This window comes from Hippopotamus amphibius, chromosome 2, assembly GCF_030028045.1.
Source record: "Hippopotamus amphibius kiboko isolate mHipAmp2 chromosome 2, mHipAmp2.hap2, whole genome shotgun sequence".
NCBI lineage: Eukaryota > Metazoa > Chordata > Mammalia > Artiodactyla > Hippopotamidae > Hippopotamus > Hippopotamus amphibius.
Genome location: NC_080187.1, coordinates 89031717 through 89045024, shown reverse-complemented (window position 1 = coordinate 89045024; position 13308 = coordinate 89031717). Strand labels below are relative to the sequence as shown.

Here is a 13308-nt window from a genome sequence, read left to right as displayed (position 1 = left end):
ATCACAAACGATCAAGCAACTGAGCATGTTTTTATGTTACGCCTGCTACTCGGTTCACATGTGCCAAAAAAAAAAACCCTTCCTTCTCATAAAACAAAAATTAACAAAGGAGAGAATGATTGTAACTTTCTGCAATTTCTGAATCCGCGAAATGTGTCCTTCAATTTCTTGAACTGTTGCCTTTTTCTCTTTTTGTAATATTATTATTTTATTATCATGTTTACTCATCATATGCTTCATTACCTAAGTAAATATGACTAAAAACTCACTACATACCTCCTAAGAGCACTAGCAGACATGAGAATCCAAAAAGTTATTCAAGGGTGCGTTGGTCACTGACAGAGCTCATTTCTCAGGGAACGAATACATATGTAAATACGGCACTTTCCATGAACCATCTTCGAATAAAGTTGGTGTTTAATATACTTCTTTCATTGCAAAGGGTTAATCAGCGAGGTTTACATTTGGGAATTTTCAGTATCATGCTCCTCCCTCTCCCGTAGTGCAGCCAAAAATCATCTGACAGGAAACGTAAGATTAAGTTTGTCCTACCTAAGCGAACAAAGAGTGCTCTGAACAGGCCACCGGTTTACTGCAGAGCGGGAACTTTTCTAATCCTGCTGGAATCTGCAGTGCTGCTCAGAAAATATCGCGGAAAAAGTTGTTTTCTTTCCTCTAACATCTTGTCTCTGGGTCATCCCATTTTGGTCACACTGCAGATCCTGCTGCTTCTCCCATAAAGGTTAACTTAAAGCTCCAAACATAATCATGTGGAAAATGGACATTATTGATTCCTATGGTCCATTGTTCCCCTATCCTAAGTCCCTGAAGTTCAAGTTCAATCTGGAATTACATCATGTCTGGTTTCTCCTGGTTACCAGACGGCTTGAGACGTGACCACAGCTACAGAAAAAACAAACAGCCTTCTTCACGCTTCGGCTCCCCTATCGATTCAAACGTAAACTTTTTTTCTTTCTCTCAAGTATGCTTCAAGTATGGAGCATGGTTAATTTAGAGATTAAGTTCCAAATTAGATTATCTAATGGCATCTTAATGGATTGCTGACCCATTTCCTGTGGGATGGCAGCATGCAAGTCTGGCTGGAATACAATTAATTTCTTAGGAAGTCTTCTGAAGAGTTTCCTAGATAAAAAGGAAATGCTGCGTTGTACAAATCTTTCTTTACAAACGGAGAAAGTTAGGCAAAACTGCAACAAATCCCAATGTATTTTTCAACAGGCAGATTACAGATACTGTGTGTGTAAACACCAGATCGAGATCATTTTTAAGAACGATCACATTTTAATTTTTGATTTCATAACAGGTGCAAATAATTTTCATTAAAATGGAGAAGTAATTCTTTCAAATAGAATATCCAAGTACAAAGAGCAATACTAGTTAGCAACCCTGGTTCCCGAATAATGGTCATGCGCAGTTTTGGCTTTTGCAGTTTCCCTCCTCAAACGGGATTCTTCCACTCAGCCACCGTATCAGCATTTCTATCATAGTCCCAGAGTGGTGCTAGGGGCCCAGAATGGTGTGTAAAAAGTTGAACGTTTTGAACACACTCTAGAGCTGACAGCTGAAAAGGAAATTCAGCACTCTGAGAATAAAGCTCCCCCCAGGAACCCCAGGAACAACCCAGCTGTTGTATTGTAGTTATGTGTCAAGATAACAAACTGAAAGCAGGAAATGCTAACCTAGTGAATTCGTAGGGATGGTCTAAGTATAATCTGGAAATACAAGTTAACTCTTAACATTACCAAAGGCCAGGACACCTATCGCCCTTATCATACACATGCCATATGTATTTGTGTGCCGTATGTATACACACACACATGCGTACATGTGCGTATATACATGCACATACATATACCACACATGCATACACAATACACACATACATATATTTACATACATGGTTTGCAACACAAGATTGAAAATCATTTTGCTTAAATATTCATTCTTAAGTCGTTGAGGACATACATTTTACAAAGAAAATTTTATGGACAATGAAAATGGTACATGGTTGAGGACAGGGTTATGCAAATAGGCTGAGTATGAAATGAACGCTATTACTCCTTCCTTTTTGCCCTCCGACTCCTGATCAACCAGATCTGAATAATCTTTACTGGCTGCTAAATTTCTCCTGGGAATCCACTCTCTAGAATTGCAACAATAAATGACAATTTCTTACCAAAACATGTGTAAAGTAACTACAGAATGAAGTATTCAACTCATAGAGAGGAACTGCTAACACGTGTAACATGGAAAATAGCTGATAAAAGTCTCTTCGGTGCCATTCAATTATGGCATCAGCAGAAACACAAAAATCCCTCCAATTATTTCAGTAAAATCTTCATTTATTCATTATTTCAGAGGCTGAGCAAATGGTTTGTGTAAACATGTCCTTCAGTAACACACACATGTTTATTTCAGCCATCTGAAGGCTGCTGCTGTGTTTATAGAAGCCATCAGACACATACAGCCACTCACTGGTGGCTTTGCCTTTTCTTGAAAGGGGTGAAGGGGGAGAAGAGGGAATGAAACAATAAATCCAGTTTCTCTTTTGCATAAAGCACTCCTTCCAACGTTTTAAAATAACTTCTGTTTATATTATTCTTGGATTGTCCTTTGGCTTTCTTGTTCATTCAATTATATTGCTCTTTCATATTTGATAGTACAAGCTATGTTCTGGCTATAGTTTCAAGAAAGAAAGCCAGTTAGGGAGTTAACTGCTGTATTTGTTTATACCCACAGAACTCACATATGTAACAGTGTAATTTGTCCACATTAGAGGACAGAGCACAGACACAACAGTACCCCTCCGCACAGCATAAGCAAGCTCATCAACACCTATCACCTGGCTAAGAGCTGAGCCCCTCCGGACTCTAGCAGAAGTGAGCCCTCCACCAAGGGGTTTCACTCTGGGTTAACTGCAGTACCTGACCTTTGGGTTAGAAAAAATTTCACATTTTCAAGATGCAAGCAACACACACACACACACACACACACACACACACACACACACACACACTCTCACACGGCTCACAAAATTCTAAGGTCAAAACAACAAAACACCTTCAGGGTTGCAACTTAATAAGTCTGTGAAAACTTTCCAAAGGAGTCAGCTTTGGTCCTGAAGGGAATGTTTATACATTGGGGATGGAGGATGCATGGAGAAGGGGGAGGATGGAGGAAATCTTCCACCTTTGATTATACTCACGCAGCTCCCTCGGCACTGCCATTTTCAGCCCTGAAGAAGGAGCTGCCCTTGACATGGAAACACCTCTACAGAAGGATGGGCAGAAAGCAGAAGAGGGGGCGACCATGGACAAGTGATTATATGAAGACGGTAACGGCGGCAAACAACAATCAAAACCAAGCAAAACCAAAACACCTTCTTTGCTTTGTCCTTTGCTACTACAAAGTCTCCAGGGATTGCCTTTTGTTCAAAACAAAAAGCAACAACCGCAACAAAAATAACCTGATATTTTCTTTATTCCCTTAGGACAAAAGCAAATGATTTAATTCTCTGGTTGAATAGATAGAGAATTCTCATGTATTTTTAATTTATTTGGATCATTCTAAAGTTGCAGTAGTGCCCTGAAGATTTTAGATGTCTGTTATCTGCCTTAAAAGTAGTAGTGTTACAGACATTTGTGATTTCTTTTTTCAATATTTTTTCTAGGAAAAAGCAAAAGACAAAACTACTGCATTTCATAAATAACTACTGGGCACACACTATAAACCATGAATAAATTATGAATATGTTGTGCTGCAGACACAACCTATTTGTATGATCAAATGTGGACTCCACTTGTGCCTATTTTTGATAAGTATAACAGAGCAAAGCAAATTACGGTCGCATTTGAGGACGTTTATTCTGAACTGTATGATACTTGGATTTTAAGAACAGTGAGGGTCTGTATGAGTCACACAGTTTCTGGGACTGCCCACCACAGAGATTCAATAAATACCTGTTGAATGTATGGACGTGATGCCTGCTGTTATCAATTATGGGCCCTCTGAATCATGAGAAAAAGGGTAGAAACAAACCAAAAGCTACCTTGGTCAAGCTTTTTGAAGCACTAAGGCCATTCTACATGTCATTATCTACTAAAAAATTATTTTTGAGAGAGAAAATAAATCTTAACTAAATGAATGCTGACGTTTTTTTCTGAGTGATTATGACCTGAAACTGATGACCACATCAATTTTTCACCAAGAAGGTGATCTGTAAAATGAACAATACTCTCCTAAGAACTGAGTTTAGTCATCATATTAATTCATTCCAATACCTGTGTTCTGTGGTGATTCATTGTCCACTCACCTTGTCCTTTTGGGGATAGCAATTTTTGAGATGAAATATTACTAGGAACTAGGTACAGTTATGTTTTAAATCGTCAATAATTTGTATGCTTATTTTGCTTTAATGTACTTTAGCAATACTACCCAATTTTAGATAAGTAAATTTCAATCAGTAATCCACAGATTCGGAAGGTCACACAGCTATAGCCACATTGAAAAACACAAGTACTTTCCATCTGACTTGAAATGTTTTCTAAATACGGTAAGGCTTGTATGTAGAAATGAGCCATTTAGCCGGCCAACAGAGCATGGAATATAAGGATAAATGAAATTGTATCCAAACATTGTGTTACCGAGTCAAATTAAATTTTAAAATACTTACTAATAAAGACTAAATAAACAGTTTATCTTCTTTCATTGAGTTTATCTTCTTTTTTATAAGCATATATTGTATTTTTTCCAAATGGAGGAATAATATGAGCTTCATGGAAAAAAATCAAAACAGGAAAAAATGTACACATTTTAAAGCGGATGTTACACTAATCTTTAAAAAGAGGAAAAGTCATCTGGTATTCATTTCAGGTAGTGAATTAATAAAAAGTCAACAAGTTTTTAAAACAGAATCCAACTAATTCTCTTAATTTTTACCTGAGTAAAAAGTGGGCAATTAATTAATTTCCTTGTTTGAAACTCTATGCTTCAGCAGTTTCTATCAAGCATATGGAGATGGGCAGCCGTTTTATAACTGATATTCGCGTATGTACTTTTAACATAGGGTCACTCAAGTAAAGAGCGGATGACAATCACAGCAGAGTTGGAAAATTATGTTGGCTCTACTTTTGTTGAACTCCTTGTGGGATTACCTCACTCTCTTCTGTAAATTTTTATTTCATTACATATGATTATACCATGAATTTTAATCATTGAATTTGTCAATTTGACACAATTTTTTCTTTACTGAAATAATTCTGAAGAAGCTGAATTAGCACTACTTACTTTCTAAAACCAGTACATGAGACAATATCAAAAGTAGTTTCGAAAACGAAGTTTTAGAATGATTTTCTCAGCCAGTCAAATAAAGTCAGTTCTCAGTGATTCACATCAATGTACAAATAGAAGTTAAAACTTTATTGAAACCAAATTCCTTCTCTACTATTGATTCCAACAATCCCCCTATTCCAAAATTCATGAGTGTTGCTAGTAACAGTTAAATTGACGAAGCTGAAATTTTTCTTTTAGCTTTTCTCCTCTGAGAGGGGAGTAAATAAATAGTAAAACGGTTTAAAGTTAACAGTAAAGAAAAAGAGCTGAAATGAGGAGAATCTATAACATGAAAACCCAATGCCTTATCCTCAGATAGCTGAAAAAATCTTCCCTAAAACTATGATTTCATTTTTCAGGTCCCCAAATCTGTGTCAAATCCCCTCCTCCCCACCTGCCCCCAATATTATAAATGTTTATGTCATTTGACAGCACTTAGGAATTCCAATCACCAATTAGCATATGCTCTAGTCTCCAATTAATTTGAAGTTGCATCTAAATAAGAAATAAAGGAAGAGGGTAGGGAAAGAGGGATGGTATAGCCAAGACAACTAAAATTTTAACATATACTTTCTGTAAAGCTAGTTAGAAACAAATACTATAGCTCATGTAATTTTAGGTGTAAGTGTAGGGTTGGAAATAATTAAAATGTTACCTTTGCCAAGTAATTCCCAATGTATCCTCACTGGTACTGGGGTATAAATGCCTGCCGTTTTGATTCATGGTCCAGTCACAAATCCTCAGCTGTCAATTGAAACCTAGCAGTCAGATATGGATCGAGCAGTACTACAGATTTTAGTATTTAAATGAACACATGCAAACTAGTACTTGTACATGGCATTAACCTTACTTTTCCGAGAGGCAACTTAAAAAAAAAAAAAAAAAAGCAAAAGAAAACCTTACACTGAAAAGCAAAACTCCTAGACTGTTTTTCAGAAAAAGCTATTGCAATATGCTTCTCTGTCAATTAAAGCATACAAGAGAAATGAGTGCTTAGAACATAACAATTAGACATTAGAGTACAAAATGAGCTGAAATAAAAGCAAACGTTAATGTTCAATAGAGAGATATATTTTAGGAAAAAAATTTTAAAAGCTTTTTAAAATATGTAACATACCAAATAATCTGTACTGAGTAAAATAATCAATAACTTTAAGCATGCAGTTTGCAAAACACAGAAGACATGCAGTTTAGAGGAGAAAGGCCCCACCTTATAAACATTCTCCCTAACTTGTGTTTAGAAGCATCAAGGGATTCAGTTTTAGATGTTTACTAATTTTATGTTATTAAAGTGGCATTTTTTTTTTTTAAGAAAGAGTTGATAAGAGTTTCTACTTTTATTTTAAACTCAGAGTAATGGCATTGGAAATACTTCACCACATCTGAATAGAGTGAGGAATGCACTGAATACAAGCTGAAACAAATTCTTCCCAGATCTCCAAATCATCAGCTCTGCCCTTCAGAGGTTGTTTCAGTAACCCTATCCAGCTCTGTTTGGTTAACAGCTGCCCTACAGTGCTAGCAGATTTATTGAAAAGATATATTGCTTATTTTTATGCTTAAGAAAGTAAACTTATCTGGCTTTGGGGGGAAAAAAACACTAGAAAATCATGGTTTTTAATCTGCAGATAGCTATGCTGTAAATTAACTGAATCTTGCATTGAAAAGACGACTTATTCACAGCAATCCACTAAACCGTGTTTGCTGATTTTCAGTAAGAATTTCTAGAAGATGATGATTGGAGCCAAAGTCCCTTTAAAGTTATGATAAGTTATTTTAATCCTTTCTGATAACGTTATGGCTAAAAAAACTTTGACTATTAAGAATCTTTTCCTTTTAGACTGTAGTTTCTATACACTCTAGGTAGCAGTGATTCTGGAATTTCAGAATATTTCCTTTGCTCATTTTTCTACAGATCTATGAGGCTCCAAAAATACCACCTAAAATTCCCAAAACATGTATTTTAATTAGACTGACATTTCAGGTAAAAGTAATTTTATAAATTAAAGAACTGAAAATTAATCAATTAACTAATTAATTAAAAAGATGAAAAAGTTCCCTTTATGTAGACAGACAAACAGATTAAAAGATATGTAGATTTTGCTTAGGACATATGTCATAAGTAAGCCATAAATAAGTAAAGAAATTAAATTAGAATGACATTCTTAAAATGGACCTTAGTGCTTGTATAAAGAAGAAAATGTATACTTGATTAGTTTTAAAACAGAGAACAAAATTTTATGGCAAGAGTTTTAAAAAGTGCTCAAAATGCAGCATCTAATCAGAAATGCAATGTGATGGGGCAATTTGAAAATTTTTTTTTGGTAACAGTAGTCGGTTGTCTCCTTCAAAGTACATTCTTTTCAAGCAATCCTACGAAAACAACGTTAAAACAGTTCAAGAAGCTTAGCTTCGTATAAAGATCATCTTAAGGACCACTCATAGATTTCACTCTAGTCCCAATTTTGAGTCAATTAAACATTCTGAAGAAGGGAGGGGTATATTTAGGCAGAGCTCATGTTCATTCTGCTAATAATTAATTTCAGGTTAGTTTCTATGAGCCTCTCAGGTTATATTGGAGAAATTTTCAGAAAGAGAAGCTATTTTCACAAAGCCAGGGGACCTAAATATCACTCCCTGATTGGCTTGCTGTCTCACAGACAATTCAGAACACTAATGTCTCCTTGGAAGAATGCATATGTAAATCAGTTTTTTGTTGTTCATGTTGCTAATTTTTTGTTTCTTTATCAGCTCCGCCCAAATGTCAAGAGGGCTGTCTTTTGCCACCTGTCCAACACTTAAAATCATCATGCTTTTGGACTTTTCTTTCCTAACAGTAGTCTCAAAGGGATTAAACCTGACTACAATTCATTTTCAACCACATTTAAGGTACATGCAATCAAAATATCTTCTCCCAAACAGACAATTGTGCTTAAATACACAAAAAATGATCACTGAGTATATTTAACAATAATCTAAATGCCAAAGAAATGGGAAGGATATTAATTAGTATTGAATTAATTTCCTTTCAGTTACTGAAAATATAAAATATAATTTAAATTTATTTAGCTATTTAGATTGTGGACTGGCATTATCAACACTTCCAAAAATTCCTGAGGAGAATTTATACCTGCTTATATGTTGTAACTTAAGCCAGGCTACTTGACCAAGAGCCTTTCTCTTCATGTTTTTTTAATTATACATTAACCTCCTTTTGCATAAAGCATCTTTGAATTAATAATTAATAAACCTCTTGATTAAGTGAAATTTTAAAGGTCATAGTAGGGACAGGGGAAACAATAAACAATTAAAAAATAGAATCCGTATATTCACTGAAATTTTCCATGACACTAATTCCTAATAAAATCAATTCCTAAGAATCTTGTTTCAATAAGATAGTCCTGACTCAGCAAATTTTGAACAGATTCTCAGGTGATGAAAGGTTAATATTAAGTGTATTTAAGGATCTTTTTAGAACATGTTAAATACTCTTGGTATCAGTATAATTCAGAATCCCTAACCAAAATGGATTTTACATTAGGCTTTAAATGTTTAAAATAATAGGTGATAATAATAATCTTATTTGAGTTTAGGGTAGTGATTCCTCAATTTCTGTCCTATAAGAGAGTCAGTGTTATGTATTTAGCTATGAATTCTTTTTTTAACTTAAATTTCATGTCTTTAATTTTAAGTGGTACATAAGCACATGACATTCATTAACATAAAACTTTTCTGCAAAGCTTCAATAACGCCCTAGTGATTTTTCCAAGTATTTTTCCTCAAAAAATAGGAAGATACTTTTTCCCCCTATAGTAATCAAATTTAAAACACCAGGGCAAAGTAGTTGAGAAATTTAGTTTGTTAAAGTTGTGTGTTTGTAGCAACTCTTACATTTGTAACAATATAGACTCTGACAGATTTGATCATAATGCATGTCCTCACAGAAATGCACATATAAAAATAATTTTAATTCTTTAGTTTATATGCACCCACAAACATGAAATTAGATTGTCTAGAAAATTAAGGTAAATTTTATATTAAAACAATTATGCCCAGATTTCCAAAAGCAAACAGAAGGTGAGGTAAGGAAGTTAAGATTCTCCTTCAAAAAAGCTATGAGTGAAGGGATGGAGTGGAAAAAAGTCCAAACAACTAAGAAAGAAGTGAAGGTAAAGTTTTCACTGCGTATGTTCTCAGGATGAGGTTCCCTAAAGTGTCTGGGATGAGAACCTTGTTTTTAGTCCAACTCAAATGTGTTTCAGAAAAACAAGGATGGGGACTATCTAGTTTCCCTCAAAAATCTGCCTAAGGGCAAACACCGAAGACCTGGACCATTATCCTTGCCTGACACTGAAATCTTCATGCAGGTAGAATCAACATTGCCTGTGATTTCAGAATAAGGGCTTATTTATTCACATGACGGCCCTCCATTGTTACTAACAGGGGCTTTTGTTAAATGCCTCCCAGTTAGCTTTGGGAACAAAAGAAAGAAGGTAAGAAAATGTTCTACTTTGCTGGACTCAGCAAACAGGCCCATTGTACTAACAGTCCCTTATGATGACAACAGCTCTCAGTTGAACCAATAAACCATTAAACTGTAAACAGAATAATCAACACAGGCAAATTTATCTTCTTGCTCTTCTTTTTTTTTAAGTTTACAGGGACCCTCAAGGGAATATCTTGAAAGGTGTGTTTTATGTTCTTTTAGAAACAGATGGGGGGGGGGCGTGGAGGTGTCTTTGTGGGTGGGGTGCTTAAAAAGAGTAACTCTTCAGGATTCATACTTTCCTCTTAACTCTTAGATGAGTTGATTTTCATTTTAACAATTATCTACCAGAGAACAAATAAAATGGCCTCTGAATGAAAAGGATGTAGCCCTACCGAACAAGCAAAATGGTAAAGATAAAATTGTGATGTAGGTGGAGCGTATAAACATATAAAAATGAAAGAGATATTCAAGGTCATCCTGGTACCTTAAAGTTACATCTAATATCAATTTCTGAAACTCGTGCTTCTTGATATTTAATTTAATAAACACGGTAGAATTAAGTTAAATGGGCATGCATGGCTCATGAACTAAAACACTACTGACTATAAATCATAAGAACTAGAAAATAAAAAGTTTGTTTTTTTTTTTTAATTTTTAAATGGAGGCTACTTTCACTTGTAACATTTAAAGTTTCAAGGAGATCATGTAGTTCAACCTCTTCATTTTCCTATCCAAGATAAGAATACAGGACAGAAAGGTTTAAGGGCCTGTCCAAGGTTAGACATGTCCTGTCATGTCAACACTAAAACCACACCTCCTGACTCCTAATCCCTGTTTCTTTCCCACCATACCAGTTTGCCTGTCATTGTTCTTTTCCTACCCTATTTTTCACATGCACCTCAAGAATGTTCAAGGCTAAAATGTCTATAATTATAACTCTTCATAATTTCCTTTATTTCACTGATTCCGCTTAGACCTTCTAAAGTTAAAATTTTCAGAAAAGAAAACATTTTGTGATTGTGTTGACTGAAATTTAAGGTTACAGTAAACATAATTTTATTTTTATGTTATCTAGAATAATTTATCTGGATATTAGCCTTTGATAACCAGTAAAAGTAAGTGAAGGAATGAATGGATGATAAAAGACAGACCTTGGAAGTTTTTTTCTTTTTTTTAATTTAAGAACTAGCCAAAAAACTAAACATTTGCATAGCCATTATTTTGAGTGAAACTTCCTTTAAATGTGTTTCCTTTCCAGCTAGCATATGTGAAAAGTGACCTCTTATCCATTTACATACCTACCCAGAAGTCATGTGATAGGGTTTTACGTCAAGCTGTCAATTATGATAACAGACACAATAAGAACAGCCCAAGTGTTGATAGCCTGCTTCCTGGCTTTATTGAAAAGTTTGTTGATAGTCCACTTGTGGCCTTTCAATCGCTTGCCTTTAATAAAAGACTACCTTGCCAGTGGTTTTAATGTAGCTAGCTTTGGCTTTGCCATTTGTCAGGACAAATAATATAAAGGGATTTCAATGAATATCTTAGATAAACAAAAAAAAATCCTACAGAGGCAACATCTTAAAAAGGCCATTGGGTGTAACAGAGATTTTCAGTGTAATGAAAGGTCCTTTCAAATTCCAATTTCAAAATTTTATCAAGAAAAGTGTTGAAAACGTTTTGATAGAAAGTAGCCCAGTGACTGAAGTTGAAATAAGAGCATCATACAGTCATGCAAGAGATGTAACATGCGGAAGCCCGGGCACCAATACAATCCATGCAACTGTGAGAAGTAATGCAAGGACTTGAGTTGGTCAGGCCATTGATTCATTAGCTCTAATAATAAGTAGCATATATAGTCAGGAGATCATAATTTTGAGATTATGAAAATAAGCCTTGTATCTTATAAACTAGAGCTGACTTGACTTTGTCTCAGGGAAGGCAAAAGTCACCTTCCATGTCAAATCTCAAATCTATATCAAAGGTTAATATGTACTCTAGTAGCTGGTTTGAGAAGTTTTATTTCCAAAGGAGAAGCTTCTTAGCTATAAACTTTTTTCCAACTTGCAATAAGGGTTTTTTAACTATGTTGTATTGATGTATAACAGTAATGATTTATACTTTTATGACCTTACGCTCAAGTATAATTGTGATCACCAAATTAACTAGACCCTTTTATAACTAGACCAAACTTTCTATGACAACAAAGAAAGAAGGTCTGCAAATTAGCAAATCCATTATGAAGCTGATCAGATAAGAAATTGGTGCTAATTCAAATAAGCTGTCTCATATTTGCCACTTATACTAAAATTGTTAGACTGGATTACACAATAATTTCTGTAGTTTCTAAGCAATACCTAATACTCTGCTATATAATTTCCATATTCTTGGGGAGATAAAACTTGGGAAGTGTAGTTGCCTATTGTAATGAATGTGCACAGTGTGTTCAGGAAGTATAAGGAGGAAAGGAAACACCGCATTTTACTAAACTGCTATGAAGTTAAAGCCAGAGGGGAGGTCCTTGTCACTTCTGAAAAGGTTCCAAATCATAAAAAGACATTTCTCAGCAGAGACTAAAGGGTTCAGTTTGCCAAAGACCCACCAGTTCTTCAAGCCACCACACCATCTTCCAGTAGAAAAGTTAAAGAATGAAGTTCCAATTGCAGTTCTGATTTTTTAAGATTTCCCCCATGCCAATAGTGAAGGCATTAAATAAGCCAATCATCTCAAAGACAGTCTAGTTCCAGACCTTGAAAAACACTCAAAATTGAGTTAAGAGATAAAGGAAAACTTTAAAAGTCCTGATCAGCTGGCATGAGCTGATTATTATGACTTAGAGGATTATTTTTAATGGAAAATAATCAATTGGTTTAAAGAAATCTTTTTGAAATATTCTTCATGATTATGTGATTTTATTTTTCAGATTCAAATGAGATACCACATTTATAATGGTAGTGAAATTCCTGTGCCAGAAAAAACTATTTCAAGGCAGTTAGCAACCAGTATTGATCAGCAATAACCATTATAAAAAGAAGCACAGTGATGTATAATTACTAACAACAACTGCATGTATACCGAGTTAATGGTTAAAAAAGCATATGCTTTTAGTATTCAGATTTGCCAGAATGAATGTAATACTCTCACCAGTGGAATACAGGGTTAATTGTAATATTTTCCATTTCAATTTAAGAAGCCAGTGCCCTTGTGTGTTAGAAAATAACTATATGCTTTAGTGTCATTGTGTGGAAAGATTATTTATAAGATAGTCAAAATTATTCAACAATTTTAAATTTATTGTTAACTCTAATTTATGTAGGCTATATTAAAGTTCTTTTCTAAGAAAAAAACAGCACTCAACAATGCACATCAATACTTTTCATAACCTAAAAGGATAAATCTTTATAAAGTAGTCACCAATAAACTGAAGAATGTACCTGGTGACAATATTTATTCTTAAGGGGTCATGT

General features: G+C 34.7%; 1 protein-coding gene across 7 annotated transcripts in view; it reads right to left on the bottom strand.

Moving 5' to 3' along the window:
* NFIB (nuclear factor I B) overlaps nt 1-13308 on the bottom strand; it is a 236124-nt gene that overhangs the window by 13938 nt on the left and 208878 nt on the right. For 4 of the 7 annotated variants that reach the window (XM_057725163.1, XM_057725164.1, XM_057725165.1 and 1 more), the window contains exon 11: nt 6008-6096. The exons of the other annotated variants lie outside the window; for them this stretch is intronic. In XM_057725163.1, the coding sequence (XP_057581146.1) occupies nt 6008-6096 (89 nt within the window). The remainder of the gene's footprint in view (nt 1-6007; nt 6097-13308) is intronic. 7 annotated transcript variants of the gene reach the window in all.